This window comes from Melospiza georgiana, chromosome 3 (genome assembly GCF_028018845.1).
Source record: "Melospiza georgiana isolate bMelGeo1 chromosome 3, bMelGeo1.pri, whole genome shotgun sequence".
Classification (NCBI taxonomy): Eukaryota; Metazoa; Chordata; class Aves; order Passeriformes; family Passerellidae; genus Melospiza; species Melospiza georgiana.
The window spans coordinates 25,970,845-25,990,526 of record NC_080432.1 but is presented as its reverse complement, the minus strand read 5'-3'; the positions used below and the strand labels follow the sequence as shown (position 1 = coordinate 25,990,526).

The window sequence follows — 19,682 nt, the reverse complement described above, 5'->3', positions numbered from 1 at the left end:
AAGCTAATGGATTCTAATGGCTCACCCTGATGCAGCATTATTTAATCATAGCAGCACTTCATTTTCCCTGCTGCATTCAGGGAAGAACAAAGACTCCATCCACATTCAGCTGTCTCAACCAAACACATCTTATTTCAGTTTCCAAATTCCATTCTTTCTATTGTAGTAAAATTTTCTCATGCCTTCATCTTAGTAGACTCCTTCCCTTAAATTAAAAAATAATGCAACCAAAATTTAAGTATTTAACAGCATTTAAGAAAGATGCAGTAGAATGCAGCAGTTATAGGTCGTTGCACATACTTTTTAAGGACTTTTCACCTTCTGTGTCCAGATCCCATTCCCATCGTGCTTTTGGATGCATTCTCTTCCTTTATCTCTGTTATTTATTCCCCTTACTCTTCACTCACTCCACACACTCCCAATTATTTGCCAAGACAACTCTTTCTCCGTGGGAGTGGAGCAGGCACATTCACCAGTGCTCCCTCACACTTGGAGTAAACAAAAGTGGTCTGTCAGATTTCTCCCCCAGCACCACCTGCTCAGCCTTGTCCTCTGCCCCTTCTCCTGTCCCTTCTGAGGGTGGGGAAATTGGGGAAATGCTTTCTCACAGCATTTCTCCTCCCCAGGTGCCACTCAGCCTGTTTTTCCTTATTATCAGGCATGTCCCACGCAAGAGACCTGGTTTTTACCTCATGGTTGCCAGGAAAGGTATAAATTAAATAATTAATGCTGGCACTCCACCAATCACACCCGTTTCACTTAACATCCCATGTGCACTCCACCCTATCTTACTCACACGATTTAATTCCTGGGCTCTTTCCCTATCCCTCTTTTTGCTGCAATCCTCCTGTTTGTGTTTGATCCTCCCACAGACCTCAGCAGTTTTATTCAGTGCTCACTTGTACCTGCCTCTCTTTCCTCTCCAGTCTCCACTCTCCCCTAGCACCCTCCTCTTCATCTCTGCCTCACCTTTTCTCTCTCCCCCTTCCTCCTTCCCCCACACCAAGACTTAACACTACCCTTGCATCTCTCACCATCAGCATAACTTATTTTCTCTCACTTGGCCCAAATCATGAATATTTAAAGAAACAGAGCAGGAAGTAATTCATGTAAAACCTGCAGCTCTTTCAGAAAGGTGTCACTTCCCATGAGGAATGACAAAGCAAAGAGTCAAACCTCACAGCACAACACCAGAGCACAGCCTGTCTTTTATCCATGCTGGGGTCAACATGATCAACTACAGAACAAAGATGTGGAAGACCAAAACACCTCACCCCTCTCCCTGGACAAATAAAGCACCCCATTTTTTCCAGGTATACGAAGGAGAAAGAAAGCTGGTGAAAAAGCAAAAAAGAGCTGTTGCTGCCAAGTTGTTTCAATCAAAAATTTAAGTGCCAGCTATTCAATCCACTCCTTGACTCCTTTCAATTGCACCAGCAATGGTATTGTACAGGCAATTATTTCTGTACTTACTGTTTGTCCCAAGGCACTTATGTCACCCTTGCTTTCACCAGAGTTGTCCATCTATTCCAGCACCTAATAAATATTGGTACAGCTGTGACATTTTCTTGATAGTCTGCTACACGAGCTTAGAGAAATCAGTCAAATTAAACCTTTTGTTTCTGAACTCTTGAAATGTAGAGTGCAACTCCTCTACAAGTCAACATGAAGCATTACCAGAAATATTTAAATCACATTTTATTTTTCAAGTTCAAAAATAACAATTAGCTTTATTTACCACGTTACACATCTCAGATTTAAAATATCATGCTCTATTTAAATATCCGAGTGACAACACTATACAAATAAAATGTTACACAAAATATATTTAAGAAAATGTTTTGGTCTTCAATCTGAACAATAAATAGACAGGCACTTCTACATATACAAAGAAAGCGACCACTATTTAGAGTAATTCTCCTAAGCAAGATGTGGAAATAGAGAAGATCTGAGTTTCGAGGACACATGGAACTCTACATGAGGCTTCATGCAAACTTCAGTTTGGTTTGGAGTTCGAAACTCTTGGGATGTGCACAATTCTGGATTCACCGTCGCTTTACAGGAGACCCGAGCCACGCTCTCGAGAAGCAATGTGCAATTTCAGTCATTTCCAGCAAATCAAGCTACCTGATCACGTTTAGTGCCCAAACAGAAAACAAGGATTGACCAGAGTAGCTTTCCACACAGATAACATGAGCAATGAGTCAGCTTCAGTATGTAGGCTTGAGGCAGGGCAGCCCTACCTGCCCAGCCATGAAAAAGCCTCATCTTTTTCCTTACACATTTAGCTCTTAGGGGGCATTTCAAGCAGAATTATGGGGGGTTTTGTAAAAAAAAAAAAAGCTTCATCTAATAAAAGGGTAAATCCTTCAGACACACATATACTTTGCACAAAGGATCATAAGCGAAGGAAAAAAAATACTGTTCCAGGGTGCAAAAGAACTGAAAGCTGTAAATAAAATTTAAAAAACCAAAATTTGAAGTCTTGTAACCGTCGCACATCTAAAAGTAAAACTGCATTCCCCCAATTTGTGTATTGTCAATTTACAGTGGTTTCCACACACAAACACCACTCAAGGGAAAATTATTTTCCACCATCACAATTGATCAAAGATGCATTGTGGTAGGCAATCCCTGTTTCCAGTACAGCTAACCAGTCACTGACAGCTAGTTATAGCCTCCAAGTCTTTTTTAAAATTAAGACCAATATTGAAACATAACGACCACCAGGACCACCAGTGGAAAAGTCAGGACCAAGTCTTCAAGGCATCCCTTCAAATTTTAGTATTACTCTCGATTTCAGAAGTACAGGGAAAAGTTTACAGCAAAAATTCAACTATTAAACAGAGCTTCAGTGATCCAAACTTGCCAAGTTTTTCAGACTTAAGACACTTATGCACATTACTTTAACAACGTAAATGTGGGTCTTGCAAGCGCGTCCAAATCTTAATCATTTCTTGAGGTTTTCTACTATGCACTAACATTAAGTTTGTGTAGGAACAGATGTTATTTCTGTATTTCTCTTCGATATCAAATGTTTTGAAGCCTTTGTGTTTTTCCGGAGCAAGCCCAAGCTTCTGAAGGCACATTCCAGTATAAACATCATCGATGGGGTAGAGGAGTACCTGCTCAGATGCATTATTCAGTCTCAGTGCCAGATCCCCAGAGTACAGGAAGCCACCGCCTCCTGCGTACGGCGGGTACGAACCTTCATAAACGCTCTCTGGGATGTAGTACTTCAACTTTTTCTCTCTGTGAGGTCCAGCATCTTTGATCACGTCACCTATAAATAAGTCTTTGGCTTTTTCCTTTGTTAAGCTCTTCAAGTAATCCAGGATCTGATTGGTATTCACAAAAACATCATCATCACCCTTAAAAATAAACTGGACATTTGCGCAGCTACTGCTGACCCACTTCAGAAACAGCACCTCTTTCAGAGTCAGATTGAAGAAAGTGTCTCTGTAGTTCCAGAGGAGAATGTCATGGTGCGTGTCACTCTCAAATTTAATCATGTGTGAAAGGTCAGGAAAATGATCCTCTGGTGGGGTCTGCCCTAGTAAGAAGACCCTTCTGACTATCACATCCCCTGATTCTATTTCCTTGCCCCAGGATTCCCTAATTGCTTGTCTTCTATCAAAATGGGGTATAAGTGACTTAATAGCCAGCAGCAGGAAAGGTTTCTGTTCACACTTGTTTGGCTGATCCATTAGCAATGAGTAATTTCTACACCTCAAATAGAGGAGGAAGTCTTTGAATCTGTCTGGCAAGTTTGCAAAGTCACTAACCTCTGAGTGCACCAAGGGGTCAGGGTCACAGGAATTGAGGACACTCAGGTTAGAAACCAAGTTCTCTTCCACAGTCATATTGGAAAGCAAGGACAGAATAGGGTTGTAGAGCAGCTCAAGCTTCTGTTGCTGTTTGTTCCAATAAGCTTTGTGAGGAGTGTATTTCCTCCAGAATTTGCTACGTGGTATAACAACACGGCCTTTTGCATTCTTGTCTTGGCTGCCGCTCCTCGAGACTTCCACAATCACATAAATAAAAATGTTTACCATCATCAGAATTCCCAGCAGCTTTAATCTTCTGCGTCCAACACTCATTTCTCATATCTAGAAATAAATGCAAAAAAAAGATTTTTAGCTTTCTTCACAGCAAGTTCTTGATCTCATTAAAAATGCAAACTACTTTCAAATGCAAGTTAGTAGCCTAAAAACCAAGGTTACCCACACCCCCAAAGAAGCAAAGGCTGATCTGTCTCTAATACACACACATATGGTTTGGGGTTTCATCACCAAGCGGTACAAATGTGAAGTTTCCATTTGCAGCTTAGGAAAGTTACACAGCTTTTCATGGTGAGTCTAAATTAGCCAGCAGTTTCTGCTTCTCATTTAGATCCCCTTTAAACATTTGACTGTATAATAATTAGAATCTGAGCCCTCGGCTTGGCAGACTGAGAAACTTTTTTTTTTTTTGCTAGTAAGGTGAGCTGAAGGGTATAGAATAAATTGCTATATGATAAGGTCAGTTATTTTTAAATTAGGTTTCAAGCTTTTATACTTGCACTCTCACACCTTCCAACTACCTAAGGGGCAGAGCCAAGTTTTAAAGCACACAATCAGTTTCTGACAATTTCACTTGGCTGCTCCTTGGAAGAAAGGCTGACAAAACTTGCCAGCTGCATTGCTGATATTCAGACAGAAGAGAACAAGAACTTGGAATTTTTTTCCCCTTCCAACTGGCAAAAAGGAATTCAAACAGTAAAGTAGAAGTGTAGAATTAAAGTAGAAGTGTAATTATTACTAGGAAGGAAAAAACCCTGAAAAGAAATAAAAAGGAGAGGTCTCCCATATGTGCAAGACTTGGAACAGCATGTGTATATCTGTCATATGAAAAGTTCCATGATCCACTTTCAGTCTTTACTGGGGGAGAAAATGGATCAATCCCTCTTTCTTCCACAGCTGACAGAATGCAGGTACAATGCACACACCATGGAAACAGTCTGTTCCTCTAGAGCAGTGCCTACCAAACTGTTTACTAGCCCCAGGGTACACCAGTGTACAAGCTCCACAAATAATTCAGAATGAATAAGAAGGTTACAAGGACTATGCTGAAGTCACATACAGAACTCACTGTCAAAGACACTTTCATGTGCCAGGAATATAAATGATTATTGGAAGATCAGAAAAACCTAATGCAATAAAGGATTTGCACTGACTGCTGGAAGCCCAGCTGTGAGCAGTGCCTCAGGCCCTGAGGTCACAGAGCAACAGCAGACAGGGAGGCAGACTGAGAAGTACACCTTGTACTTGCTGCTGTTTTCTTTTTTCCAGCCATTCCCAGACACCTGAACTACACTGACCCTTGGTCTCCTATGGTTTCATCAGTCTCACTTTGTTTTACTCCTCAACAAGTTAAACACTGAACTTCTAAAAATTTAGGAAGAAAGCAGCAAGTAAATAATCAGTAATCTTTTTTCTCTTATTTACCCATAACCATTATTAAATCCAAAAGAGGGTGTGTGGGTGTTTTTCTGGAACTGAAATCCAAATCCAAATCCTAGAAAACACGGTCTCTCAGAAAAGTGCCTGTGCTTCCTCAAGTATCATCTGCATATTTATCTGTGTATAGGCTCAGGCCAGATCTACTTTATTTCATATTCTACTCTCAGTCAGCTATGAAGTTTCTGTTCTAATTTTAAACTAGTTTTCCTCTATACCTCAAAGACAAAACCATACTCGTGGTCAGTGCCATCATTCAAGATAAACAGCTGAACTGTTCAGAAAGCCCTGGGTTTGGTCACATAGACTTCAAAGAAACTTCATCCTCCTCTTTAGCTGCCACTTAAACCAGATAAATAAACTAGTTTTCTAAATTTATCTTTCACTAGACACAAAAATACTGGAGAAGGAGCAGTCCCTTGTTTTGTGCTGTTCCACAGAGCTCAGCATGAACATCAGGGCTTCTCTGCCCTGTCCTCAACAGCATTTCCCACTAAGCAACAAATGAGGGGGTATCTGACCTATGATCCCGGGACCCCAGAGACAGCAGGGTGACTGCTCCCTCCTAGGCACAGCCAACAAACAAGAGCTCAGTCAAAGCTTGATTCTCCAGGACATGCAGCACCACACAGCTCAGCTGTCACAGCCCCCAGCTTACCAAGCTGAGAGTATTCAACACCTCTAAGGCATCTGGATACTTGACCTGAGACTCTTCTGACACAATGAAACACCATTTACAAAGAATTTATTTCAAGCACTTAAAAATCCTTCAGTCGACTATGACTGCAATCCCCTGCAGCAAATGAGACAGGGATCCTGGGCAGAAAAATCCCCATTTACTGTTGGGCTTGGTGGAGCTTTTCAGCAGAAAAAGTACAAGTGTGGTGAGGTGACAGTGGTTCCATCTCACAGAGGACAGTAAATGGTGACAGTGGTTCCATCTCACACAGCACAGTAAATGGTGACACCACCACAAGCAAATACTCACAGCCTCTACCCTGTTCCAGGCTGTGGATCCACAAGCAGCTGAACCAATCTAATCATCTGATGTAAATGCCCAAGGTAAAACACCCAACTTTTCCACCTCCTTGGAGTCTGACAGAAGCCATGGCCTTTCACTGTAAATACCTTTCTGAGGGCAGGAGTTAGGCTGTATTTTCTAAGTGGGCTGAGTACCACATCCACATTATCTGCCTGCCAAACCCAAGCATAACAAGCCCATTTACTTACTGGGGCTGACAAAAGATAAGATAATCCCTACGTCCTGCAGATATCACACCTACCACCCCACTGGTCCAGGACTAAACTAGCAGGAATCTGGCAAAGCCAAGCTGCAATTCAGGTATCCATCAGACATCACCACCTTCTCTCTCTGCAGAGACTGTAACTGGGCAGACTTGGATGTTCCCATATAACTTCAGTTTAGGGCCTGATATCCCTTGCAGCAGCTGCACACGCAGCACCACTTCTGACAGTTCCAGCAACAGCACGTGCAGTAGTGACACTGCTGCTTCTGAAATGAACTGGTTTAGCTACTTAACACATCACAAGCCATATGGAGTCCTTCTAAACCTCCTGTGAGATGAATCAGTTGTCTAACAGCTCAGCTCTGTTCACTGAGTCAAGAGATTTCTGGACTGAGCAAGAGCAGTTTTGGAGTGAGATGATGCTGAGAGCCCCGGGCTGTGGTAACGAGCCTGTGCTTTTTCCAGCTGTAAAGAACTTGAACGCTGTTTATTTTCTAACTGCACACCATCAAAGCTCTTTTCCCCCTCAGAATTACACAGATTCCCTTTCATAGGACAGCAATTAAGAAAACCTTAAGAACAGGAGAATGTTGAACAGATATCTGCGTTGCCCTTCTGCAGAATCAGAAGGTTACCCCTGGAAACAGTCAATGTTTTCTGTGTTCTCCAACCAAGAGCCTGAAACAATGTTCCAGCTGCAGCAAAGTAACCACGATGGCAGCATGCACTCAGAGCATGAGCAACCGCACTGAAATTCAGAGCAGCTGATGTTTGTTTTAACATTATTTTTAATTATTTGCATATACCTGCTTTGAGACATCTTTGAGCATATTATTTAGCTTTGGGAAAAATTCTAATCTTCCAGTGTTTTAATACCAAAGGACACCAGTGAAACTCAGGCATGGAATTTCAAGATCCAAGTAAATATAGCAAGACTAGGGAAGGATATGCACAGATTTTCCTAAAACACAGCCCAAGGCATAAAGAACTAAAAAGAGTTTGAATAAAGGCCAAAGTAACGTCACGTTTTGTCTCCCACTAGTTATCTTCAGCACATTTTTGTTTAAAAACCCCTCAGAAGTAACACCAAATAAAACCAACACCCCCACATACAAATCCAAGAGAACCAATGGTAGTGAGGCATTTCTCTAGTAGTGCTCCTCTGGATTTCTGTAATAAGGTTTTAGAGGGCCAGACTTGCATTTGAGCAATGTTTACTTATGTAATTGAACCTAGTCTGACTTTGTCCAAGCATTTTTTTGAATCACTCTCTATTTTCAACTTCTGTGAATTATCCTGGTTCCTCAACTTTTCCCCACACCAAGAACTTGCAATGACTCACTATTCTATTACCACACAAGCGAGGAACCCTCAGAAAGCACTAATTAATAATTTTAAATGTATGACATTATTTTCTCTATATACATTCACCATACAAGCTACACGATGAACTTTCATCAGTCAGCCCTTCCCCTTGTAGCTGGTCATTTTTGATACGACAGTAACGACAACAAAAAGAAATAATTTAGTACTTTAATTTAGCTCTTTTAAAATTAAGTGGAGATTTTTTTTTTTTTTGGAGTTATAGATCAGTGGATTTTGGTATGAGGTGTAAGCCGTTCTGCACAAAGACTGAGAAGTCATCGAGCACCCCACACAAGGGACGGCTCTCAGAGCAAGACTGCACTTGCAGGCTCTGAGCTCATCCACGTCACAGCCACAATGGAGCAGAGGGAACATGTTCCAGCAGGGCTCCTCTCCAGCCCCAGCCACGAGTGACCACATTCCTGCACCGGCTCCCCGAGCCAGTCAGCCTTCATTAGGTGAGAGCACCATCCCACAAGCCGGCCAGGTGCTGGCTGAGGGCAGCTGCTGCAGGAGCAGGGCAGACAGCTCTGTGGGCTCTGGGAGCACTGCCCTCACATCTCTCACGCTGCCACCACCCGCACACAGCAGGGTTTTGTTGTCCCAGTCTTGCTTCTCCAAGCGATCAGATAACTCGCATTGCTCACAGCGGTCACATTCTGGTCAATCTCCAGAAGTTAACTCGTCACAAGCTGCTACAAAGCGGTGGGGAAATCCCGACTGCATTCAGGTTCGTGAAAGCTTCATAAAAACCTCAAACTCCCTCTCTCTAATACCTACTTGATTTGTGCCCCACACTACTGATGTCAGCTATGTCAGCTTTCAACTGTGCTATTAAAAGACTGAAGAGTTCTTTCATTTACTGCTGAATGCTAAGTTCTGAGGAGCAGAATTCCAGAATCTTCACAGTAAGTTTTACTATGTTTCCTTAAACCATCTGGACTAATATCAGGTCTTCCCCTACCCCTAGTTCCTTCAGCAGAAAAGAGAAGCTACCAGAACATTGCCTTTTAAGGTGTGCTATTTAAAATAACATCTATTAAACAGAAGCTTTGTTGGCTTTATATTGGTGCTTAGAAATACTGCAACAACACCCACAGAGTTTGCAGGGTCATCTTTGCATCAAGTTATCTTTACAAAGTCATTCAACAGTAAAAACTTACTTTTAACTTCTTTAAAATCACCCTCCATGAAATTCCTGCTTGACAGAACACTTAGAGAAGGAAGAGATACCATTGGCTCACCACTGTCTCTAATTGAACTCTTCCAACCCCAAACCAAACTGCTGAAATCTCCAAACCTTCAACCAGTGTAATCTATTTTTTCAGTCATTTTAAAATAAGTAAGCTACCAGTAAATCATCAGATTATCCCAACCCTGTCTGTATTTTAACTTATTTGCAGGTGTCTCTCACAAAAGCTCTGGATTTGGTTGAGAAAATATTTAAATATGGTGCACCTACTGAATTCACTGCAAGTTATACATAAATATTTTTTTAACCTGTTAAAATTAAATCCTTGGATTGGCTGAACGTTCAGTTGCATATTTGAATTCTTGTGTTTCTATAGATGATCAAGGCATATGCAAGAAAAGGCCATTATGAAAAATATTCTGTAAACTCAATCCTGGGTTTAATGGATATTCCAGTTTTTCTACTGGTAGAGACTACTTGAGTTTGGTCATGGTTTTCCACAGGGATGAACAAGCAATGTAGCTGCACATGTACACCACACCTCCAGAAGTCAATTTAAACAATGGCAGTGTCTCAATAAATTAGTGCATCATGCTAACATCACCATTCTGCACTGGCATGCCTGCAGCCACACTAGACACCTGTGAAGGTGTTCCTAACTGCTCATAAAAAAACCCTAAACCCTAACTAACAAAAGACTTGTGATAAAAAAGGTTTGGTTTCTTTGTTTAACAGTAAAAATAGTTTGGGTTGTTGGTCTTGTTTTTTTTCCAGTAATTTAGATTTCACACTGACAATCAAGTGCAATATCTCAACTCACTATAAAAATGAATAATAAAGTTTAATATGCCAGTAGTTGAGGGCCTGTGGTAGCAGATATGACCTATTTTTCCCAATTGGTTAATGCAGAAAATTCCTGTGTCATTCTAAGGTCAGTTCAAGCTTGAGAATGATGACGTTGTAAATTTGTTATGAATAACCCAGAGCTGCCAGCTTCTGCTTTAAGAAGAATTTTAGTTTTCACTTGACAGGCATCAGCTTGAACGAACAGTAAATTATAAAGAATCAAGAGAAGGGGTTTAACCAAGTGTCAGCAGAGAAATATTTCTTGGAACAAAATTAATTGTCATTCATCACATCAATTAGAAGTTGGGGAGCACAGTTCCATGGCAGTTTAAAACAGTTTCAGTCATAGCTGACTCATTCCTGTAATTTATTCCTTCCCCTGCATACATAAGCTGCACAGTCCCATTTACCTTTGCACTGATTTGATTGTGGTGAATCATTTCAGCTAGCTGGAGGACGATAAAGAGCCGACAACAAAGCAGCAATTAGGGTTCAGCCAGCTCCCATCACCCACTGATGTGCTGCACAAACACCAGGAGTGGGGCAGGAGAACGGGAAGGCTCGCACAGGCCAGGCCACAGCAGAGCCCAGCTGTCATGGACCAGCACACTGCTGCTGCTTCCCACCTTCATCCAGCCATATTCCCACTGTCACCAGCCTCAGCGTTCATGGACCAGCACACTGCTGCTGCTGCTTCCCACCTTCATCCAGAGCTCCCTCGGGCAGGGCCCGACACAACCAGCACTGCTGCCCCAGAGCACAGAGAGCCAGAGCCACCCATTCCACCACAGAGTGCACCCCGGGCCCCAATTTCTCTGGCACTTTCTGTACCCAGGTCAGGGGCAGTGACCGGCCCAGCGTGACCCACCCACACCTGCTGTTTGCCCTGGCGTTCCTTTCAGCTGCACCTTATCAGCCCATAATTACTAGAAAGCCAAGGAAGTGGATAAGGAAGCACATTCCTGGCAGACACCCCGTGCTTGGATCAGTGCTAGTTCTGGTGAGAAAGAATGGATATAACACACTGCAAACCTGACTGATGCTTTCAGCAGGCATTTAAAAAGAGGAAGTCTGCAGGACAGACACTCTCTTACTTCTTACTTTTGTGCTGTATTTGAAATACAACTCATCATTTAGAAACCTATGCAAAATGCAGATAACCATGATTTCCACAAACAGGACAACTCATCTGCTCCTGATCTTTTCCAGTTTAAAGATAAAACCAGTAATTAATCCTGCCTTAACTATATTCCAACCACCTTTATGTCTGCACAGAGAGCAATCATTATTTAGTCAACTAAAAAAACCATCCTTCAAGCACCATACCTCAGGCCATCAAAATTCTACCTCTGCTCTGTCTCCTGCCCACCGTAGACACAAAACACACTACTAAAAACTGTTTCAAAAACAGGAGCAGTGTAACTTGGAACAGCTGATGAAGTCAGCACCTACCCCTGGTTACCACTGTCCTTTGGGGTTAAAAATAAACGCTGGGTTTCAATTTAACTTCCCCAAACTGCTGCCTTTGTGTGATGGGATACACAACTGGGAGGGTAAAATTCCCAGCCATATTTCCTGCCAGTGCTATGTGGTTACTCAGAAGTAAATCCAAACCAAATTCATACTGAGAATATTCATCTCAGAATTCTGGGATCTGCCTCTGAACCTACAGTACCGTGTGGAGCTAAACACGCATTGAAGAATGCAAAACCTACTATTTTAAAATGCAAATACGTGAAAAATACTTTTGCCTTCAAGTGGGTTTGGTTTCAGGTGTAATTAACATTTACAGGAAAAGTTCTTAATCTTTCTGAATAATTCATTTAAAGTTCAGAAAAATCAGTGGAGTTGTAATCAGAGAAGTTCATTGTCTTCCTTCAAAGCTGTAAAACCTAAGATACAGATCTCGTTCCAGCCTACCAAGTTTATGGAAAAGGGAACAATTTCTCCAGCAGCTTTAGGCAGCTAAAGATGCATATAAGTATCAGGAGGATTTTGTAAAGGATCTTTAAGCCGGCTAGGCAGCTAACTCCGGTTTTGTTAACAGCAGATAAGCATCTAACCCGATTAGAAACTTCTACATCCCAGTAGCACCTTCTGTACCTGTTACCTGCACACCAAAGTGAGCATCCACAAAGCTTGAGAGTGGTTTGAGAATCAACTTAGGGCTGCTCTGCACGGATTTTAATTGTTTTTATTCAAAAGCAGATCAACAATAAGTTTGCAACAACAATTTCCATCCCAAAGACAGCAGTGTCTAACTTTCAAATACCAGACTGAAAAATAGAATTGCTCAAGTGAGATAAACCAGCACTACATTCAGGATTCAGTCGGGCATTCAGCAGCAGCTCTCCTTAAACTCAGTTAAAAGGATTCCACCCTTTCCCAGGCCATGAATTCCTATATTTACGTGGCTCACTGTGTTACACTATGTATAACCCTGAAGACAAGCAAACAGAAGAGGTTATTTCTCAACTCGCTTATTTCCTCAATTCAGTTCACCGCCCAGCTGCATGAACAGCTACACCAGCACACGGCTGCGAGCACAGGCACTGCTCCAGCCCCCCAAGTGCTCCGGGATACAGAAACATGCTCCCGGGATCCAGCACACAGCTCCCCACCTCGGGGGGCACACAAACCTTCAAGCACACCGTGAGCTCTCCTGTAAATCCCACAGCGATACTCACGTCGTCTGCCGCTTCATAAAGCACTGAGCCTCGGGGAATTACCCTTTTATGGGGGAATTAGTCATTCCCAGCCACAAGTCAAGATTTCTTGCTCATTTGATCCAGATAGCTGGCTTACAGCTGAAGGGATTTGGTCAATTCACTCTCAAGACTAACTCTTCTGAGTGTGCTTAAGATGAAGCAGCTGCTAAATTTCAGAAGTTATTTTCAAAGACGAACAAAACTGTCTCCAAATTAAATGCTTTTCGATTCTTTGCTGTATTTCTCCTAAACAAAGCTTTCTTAACCAACTGCTGATGGAAACTGTTTCATCAATTCTCCCATGAAAACTCTCAGCACCGCACCCATCACACACAGGAATTCTTTTCCTTACTTAAATGCTAATTGCCTCTCACGAGGCACCAATTCAATCATTCTTCTGCACAGTTCATCACAAGACAGTTTAATGATCCAGTCTTTCACCGGGTTTTACGCGAGCTGGAAACTGGGGGAGGTTTATACTTAGGCACTTTTGAAATCCTAAAAGGCTCAAGGAAATGAGGAGGAAGATACAGGCAAAGAGCAGGGTCGAGTCCCAGGTACCTGTCGGTGCTTCCTATGTAAAAGCAAAATGTGACTGGACAGGTCTGACATTTATTCCACAACTTTTGGTCAGTGACTTCTTCACTCTGTGCTAAAACGACAGGAAGAGCCGGTATTTCATCACCATATTTTCTTTCTTTTTTTGCTTTTTTTGAGCACACAAAGGGTGCTTGCTTACATAAAGGGATACAACAGTGAACTGATAAAAACATCTAAATATATCTCTGTGGGGTCAGGACATGGCAGAACAGGGATAACACATTAGGAATTCTTGTGAACCGCACTCACAGGCACACATTCTTCTCCAAACCACATGAAGCACTGTCCCGTGCAGGACTCCAATGATCCCTGTGGGGATCCCTGCTCCAACTATGATTCCATAATAAGCACTCACATGAACACAGCCCATGACACACCAGAAACATCAAACACTAATCCCATGACTGCACATGCACCCAATGACCCAACCTTCTTCCTAAATTAACTGTTAACATTCTGGTTAAAAATGTGTTAGGGACTAATATTGCATATACCTGAAAAAAAAAAACCAAACTTTTAAGTTTGAATTTAAAAAGGAAATTCATCCTATTTGCTTCAAAATTACTGCTGCATTTCTACCATAGAGTAGTAGAAAATGTAATAAAGAGATATACTAAGGAAAGAATCCCAAACCAACAACCTGTGAGAGGGCCCTTCAAGAAACATTAACATGAAAACAAGAAGTTCTTAATATTTTTATGAAATATGTGGTTTTTCTATATTCTGTGCATTTTACAGAAAAAGTTCACTCCTGCCCATATCTTCCATCCACCCTGTCTTGGCAAGCTGGAGAATTACATACTTTAGGCTCTACCTACAAGAAACCTCCCAGCTTCTACTATGCAGACTGCAAATTCTTCAAAAAGAAGCAATTTATGGTTTTGATACTGCAGGAAACTTAACCAAATCCAGTAAAAGACGAAGATCTGGAATGTCAGCCTGGTGCATTTCCAGCAGAGCTGCTTTAGTCACTTGGCAGCACAAGGCACAAGTCTGACAGCACACAGGAAAAGTCCACCAAGTAACCAGCTCTGAGAAGTTTCACAACCCGCCTGAAGTCAAGATTTTGCAAGACCATCTGACACATTTGTCAAAAATTCAGTGATCTGCGGAGAAAGAACAAGGTACCAAAGAGCTTGGTTGAGGATTGGAATTGATACTGTTTAATTATTTCCTGTCCTCTGGTTAATTTGGAGCAATATGACCATCCAGGTGTTGGTCAAGTGCACCGATGAGAAGCCAGCCCTGTTTCCTGGCTGCTGTGACAATGACAATATCGGCCGTGGCGGGAGACACGATCACATCCTATGTTGCAAACACGATCGGCACTGACACAGCCTTTTGTCACTACCATTCTTCCCTCTTTCAAGTGGAATTACACAGCCAACAGGAAAAACAAAGCCGGATCCACTGTGAATGTAGCTGCACCAGGTGGCAGTAAAATGACAATTCCTCGGAGTCTCGGCACTCACAAGTCGCCATGGAGCAGCACTCCTCCGAGAGCCTTGGTTCTCCAAGGAATCTTTGCCAGGGCAGGCAAGAAGATGACGACTTAAATCCTGTTTTTTTCCTCCCCCTCTATATACTCTGTGACTTATTCATACAGACAATTGCCCAGATTTGCCAGCACAGAATACAACTCACACTTTTATCCACTCTCATTTCTCATCAAATGCTGCTTTCTCTCTGAGCAAACAGCACTGCTCCACTGATCTCCTCAGCAGCATCTTCGTTACTCAGAAGTATTTTTAAAAATTCAGGATCAGCTTCCAGGCAATAATAATAATTATTTTGACTACCAGTGACAGTGTGTTGGTTAGGAACAAGCTCTGGGGAGATTAGTGAGCTTTACCTATTATGAAACAGGGCATCAGGCAGCCAGCTAGCACTCCCAGCCATCTAAAGCATGACCTTCAAAACAAGTCCCTTCAGCCGTGCTACCTTGCTGCATTTTCCTCATCGTGGGGAAAAGAAATGAGCACAAATCCAAGCAAACCCCCTTACAGGTGACAAGGTGACAGAATTACTTTAAATCCATTCTACTTTTTTATGCTCTCTCCGTAGGTTCCCTACAGCCATACAGCTCGGTACTGCACAACATCTCCTGTAGAAAGTCACACGTTCAAAGCCAGCAGCAAAACCAGGGTTTCTTTTAAGCCAAAATACTTTGACTCTGTCTGACAATATTACATTTTTAGGTACAAGACAGAGATTCTGTATTTTAATCCACCTCCACAGCAGTGTTGGTTTTTTAAAGATACCTGTCTTCTCGAGTTGTTTACAGCCCCGGCAAGAAAAAAAAAAAAAAAAAAAAAAGGAAAAAGAAGAAAACCAAACCATTACAAATTAGATCTGCCGAATGAGAAAAGCTGATTCTCCGTTCCGTTTCCTCCATGCATTTCGTAACAGCTCAGCGCTCACTGAGCTCCTCGGGTGGTTTCTCAGGCAGCACAGCTGGTTCCCGGGCGGCAGGGCAGCCTGTGCCAGCAGCGTGGGCTCCCATCCGAACCGAGCCCCGAGCGTGCCGCTCACCCGAGTGCCACCGGCCGCCCCCGCCCCACCCTCGGTGACAGCACCCGAGCCTGCCGCCAAAGCGGAACTGCAACAAGAACACGAAACGGCTTCGAGCAGCTTGGGAAGGGAGCTGGATGCCGGGCTGTCTCTCTCTGTAAGACGGTGAACAATAATTTACCAGAAATTCCCTCAAAGGACAACGCTATAATCATGTTTCCTCAATAACTCGCAGATGACATGTCCAGCATGTAATTTTGTGCACGCATCTTTCTACGGCTAGACTAAACTTCTTCTGTGCCCAAACCGAGTCTTTCTGTCCAAAATGTATTAAAATTTAAAAAAAAAAAAAAAAAAAAAAAAAAAAAGGAGGGAAGGAGGGAGGGAAGGAGAAAACCCCACAAGGAAAAAAAAAAAAAAAAAAAAAAAAAAAACAACCAAACCACGTAAGCTCTTATTTTGCATGGTTAAAACTAACCATGAGTATTTAATAATCAACCCCAACAGCACTGAGCATTTTGGGAAGCCGGATTAAAGGGTTACTCAAGTAACTTTCACCACAAATTTTTGCGGGATGACGAATGAGTCGCGAGCTGCAGTTTAGCCACAATCCCTGCGAGTAACCTGAAGTCCCCTCCTGACGGGGCACAGGATGCGTCAGGAAGTTTGACGGAAAAAGCATCACCTCGCGAAGGAGTACATATATTCAGGAGGCGAACTCCAGCAAAAACACCGCTTTCTCCCCTTTCAGGTGCGCCAAAGCCCATAGTTTAGCGCCGCTGCTTCAGCACTGCAGGCTCCAGGATCCCGAGGCGGATGTTGATCATTAACCCGCTGGGTGGCAGCGGGCTGCGAGGTGACCCCAGGAGCGGCGCGAGTGTCCCCGCTCCGCTCTGTCCCTCCCCTCCCGCCGGGAGCGACTGCAGAGCCCCGGCACTGCCGCAGCCCCACGGCTCGGGCTCGCTCCGGAAAAACCTCGCGGCTCCGGCAGCCCCAACGCCGCCTCCCCACGGTTACACGAACGAACTAAAATAAAACCTAAAGAAAAAATTTAAAAAGCGAGGACAAACATACGGTGGGCTGAGCTGGCCTGAGTTTCATCCCTGCCCAGCAGACTGCGCCTCTCTCCCGCCGCTCCGGCTGCAACATGTGCCGGCTGCCCGCGCTGCCGGGCAGGGACTCCGCGCCCATGTGCTGTGACCCCACCCCGCCGCCGCCCGTCCCCTCCCAGCCGGGGAAAGGGAAAAACCCGGCCCCAAAACCCCCCGATTCACACCTCCGGCCGTTCGCCCCCGCGCCGCCAGCTCACAGCGGTCGCTACGCAAACAACCGAGAGGCGACGGGCAAGGAAAACCTCACGACCGCACGACGAGCACGGGAGGCAAAAATTAAGTTAAAACCCGGGGTTTTTTCGCCCTCCGTCCCTCCTCAGCCGCTCCGGCAGCGCCGATCCCCGCCGGCCCGCGGGGGCAGCGCTGGCGGGGGCGGCAGCCGAGCCCCCCGCCCGTACCTTGCCAGGCTGCCGCGGGGCTCCGCCGGGGTTCTTGCTGCCGCCGCCTCCGCATCCACCATGCTTTGTCCGGCCGCGGGCTGCCCTCGCCGCGGGCTCCCACCGCCCGGCCCCGGCCTGCCGCCCCACCACGGCCCTGGCGGCTCCGCTCCGCCGGCCCCCGCAGCAGGCGGGGACTCCGCACCTGAGGGCGATGCCCGGGCGGCGCCGAGGCGGCCGCGGAAGGGCTCGTCCCCCGTCCCCGCGGGACGGCGCGCACCCCGCCGCTGTGTCCTCAGGGCCGGCCGCGCCTGAGGTGCGCGGCTGCGGCGGGCGGAGCGGAGCCCGGGCCGCGGCGAGGAGGCGGAGGCGGCGGCGGCGGGGGCGGCGGAGCGGCGGCGGGGCGGGGGCGCGGCCGGGCAGCGCCTCTCACTTGTTGCCCTGTGGCGGAGCCCCGCGCGCGCGCCCCGCCCGCCTCCCCGCCCGGCGCCGCCGCGCGCCGCAGGGGGCGGGGGCGAGGCGCTGAGCGGCGCGCGCCGGCCCCGCCCCCCGCCCGGCCGCCGGCGCCGCGGGTTGGCGGAGAGCGAGGCGCGCGCCCCGCAGGGCCGGGCGGGGCAGCGTCCGGGGGGTCCCCGCGCGCGCCGGGCCGTCCCTGCGGTTGGCGGCGGCCGCGCCCTGAGGGGACCGCGCGGGCGGGCGGGCCTGGAGCGGTCCCGACCCGGCAGGACACGGCGTTCGCCCGCCGCCTCCGAGCCCAGGCTGTAGAACTGGGAGGCATTTACCGCAGGAAAGGTGTCTGTGTTCATGAGGAGCGAGAGGAAAGGGGCAGACACCGCTGCCTTGCCCTGTCCGCCTTCCGGCCGGGCCAGGGGCTGCTCTCTCCCTGTGGGAACGGCCCCGCACCGGGCACCCTCCTCCTAAAGGTGGCCGCAGTGCCAGCCGGCTCCTGAGCCAGCCCCGGTGCCAGCCGGCTCCTGAGCCAGCCCCGGTGACACCGGCTCCTGAGCCAGCTCCGGGTGCTGTGTCCCTCTACACGCCGCGGGTCCCCGGCCATTCCCTCAGGACAGTTTCCCCTCGTGGTTTTTTCCACACGGCCTCAAGTGAAAGGGGAAAACCCCTCAGCTCTGCTGAGAAACGCCGTGCTACATCACTTTTTAATGTTTCTTCTTCAAAGAAACATTGTTCCTTGCACCTGGCTCAGCTTTTCGTGGAAGTCTTCAAAGATTTTGCTGGAGAGTTCAGGGAGGAGAAGCAAAGGGGGTTTTCAGGCTGTCAAGGCTTCCCTTAGTAAAGAAGTTCATGAGAATTTCCGATTTTGGAAATTCGCCTCGCAGTGATACTGAATCGTGCATGACTCATTCATTAGTAACCTCTTTTGTTGTTGTTGTTTGCTTACTTGCTAGGTTGATGAGCCTACAAATGCTAGCCAGACGTCCCAGTGGAAACAAACCAAAGGAAACTCTCAAGAACCCGGGGTGCTTACTGGAATAAAACATAGAAATGTGTGCTGCTGCAGCAAAGAGGGCACATCTTATCGTGGACAGATCAATAGCAACCAGCAGACAGATTTACAGTTCCCACAGACTGTGAACCTCTCAGCTTTTCGTCCTTCCCTGGATGAAAATGAACACACGCCATTTGTTCCTATTTTTAGCACCTGCATTCTCAATCCAGTATAAGGAGAGGCCCGACCAAAGGAATTGTCTCAATGTCACCTGGCACAACCACTTAAAATTGTTTTCATTGCAAAGGGAGGGGTAAGTATGTCCCTGTGATCCATGAAAACACAGGTTGTTCACTTCCATTTTACAGCACTCATTTTCAACCAGCATTCAGCAGCTGGTGTGCACAGCCCTAAACACAACCAGTTTGGGAAGCAGCATCAGTACCCACTGCACATCCCCAGCTCCCCATACTCTGTGTGTCAAATATGGCATGCCAATAGGAAAGCTGCTGCAAGTCTCTTGGAGCTGCTCTAAAACCTTCACTCGGGAGTCTGGAAGGAACGTCCCCATTCACAGTGCATTGGTAGGGACGTTGCATATTTCATCCCTCTTCAAATATTTATATATGTGCTTCACGTTTGAGTAAAGCTGTCCTTTTCATCAGAGCGGGAAGATTACAGCAAAGGGAGGAATTACCCTAAATTGGCAAACATCGTTGTCTATTAAAGTAACACAAGGGTTTGAGAGGAGAATTGAGTGTCTGGCAGCCAGGAGCTTGGCT

At 45.6% G+C, this 19,682-nt stretch overlaps 1 protein-coding gene across 2 annotated transcripts; it reads right to left on the bottom strand.

Moving 5' to 3' along the window:
• Positions 1–1,680: 1,680 nt before the first annotated feature.
• B3GNT2 (UDP-GlcNAc:betaGal beta-1,3-N-acetylglucosaminyltransferase 2) lies at positions 1,681–17,603 on the bottom strand. 2 transcript variants are annotated; one of them, XM_058020379.1, is made up of 2 exons: positions 17,478–17,603; positions 1,681–4,109 (listed from the first exon to the last, which is right to left on the bottom strand). In XM_058020379.1, the coding sequence occupies exon 2, from the start codon at positions 4,098–4,100 to the stop codon at positions 2,907–2,909; it is 1,194 nt and encodes a 397-aa protein (XP_057876362.1). In that variant the 5' UTR covers positions 4,101–4,109; positions 17,478–17,603; the 3' UTR covers positions 1,681–2,906. The 2 variants fall into 2 exon arrangements, with proteins under 2 accessions (XP_057876362.1, XP_057876363.1); XM_058020380.1 differs by lacking the exon at positions 17,478–17,603 and adding an exon at positions 17,042–17,131.
• Between the last annotated feature and the right edge of the window lie 2,079 nt (positions 17,604–19,682).

Excerpts from the sequence above, each read along its gene's own strand:
- B3GNT2 (XM_058020379.1), bottom strand. The coding sequence starts at position 4,100 with ATGAGTGTTGGACGCAGAAGATTAAAGCTGCTGGGAATTCTGATGATG.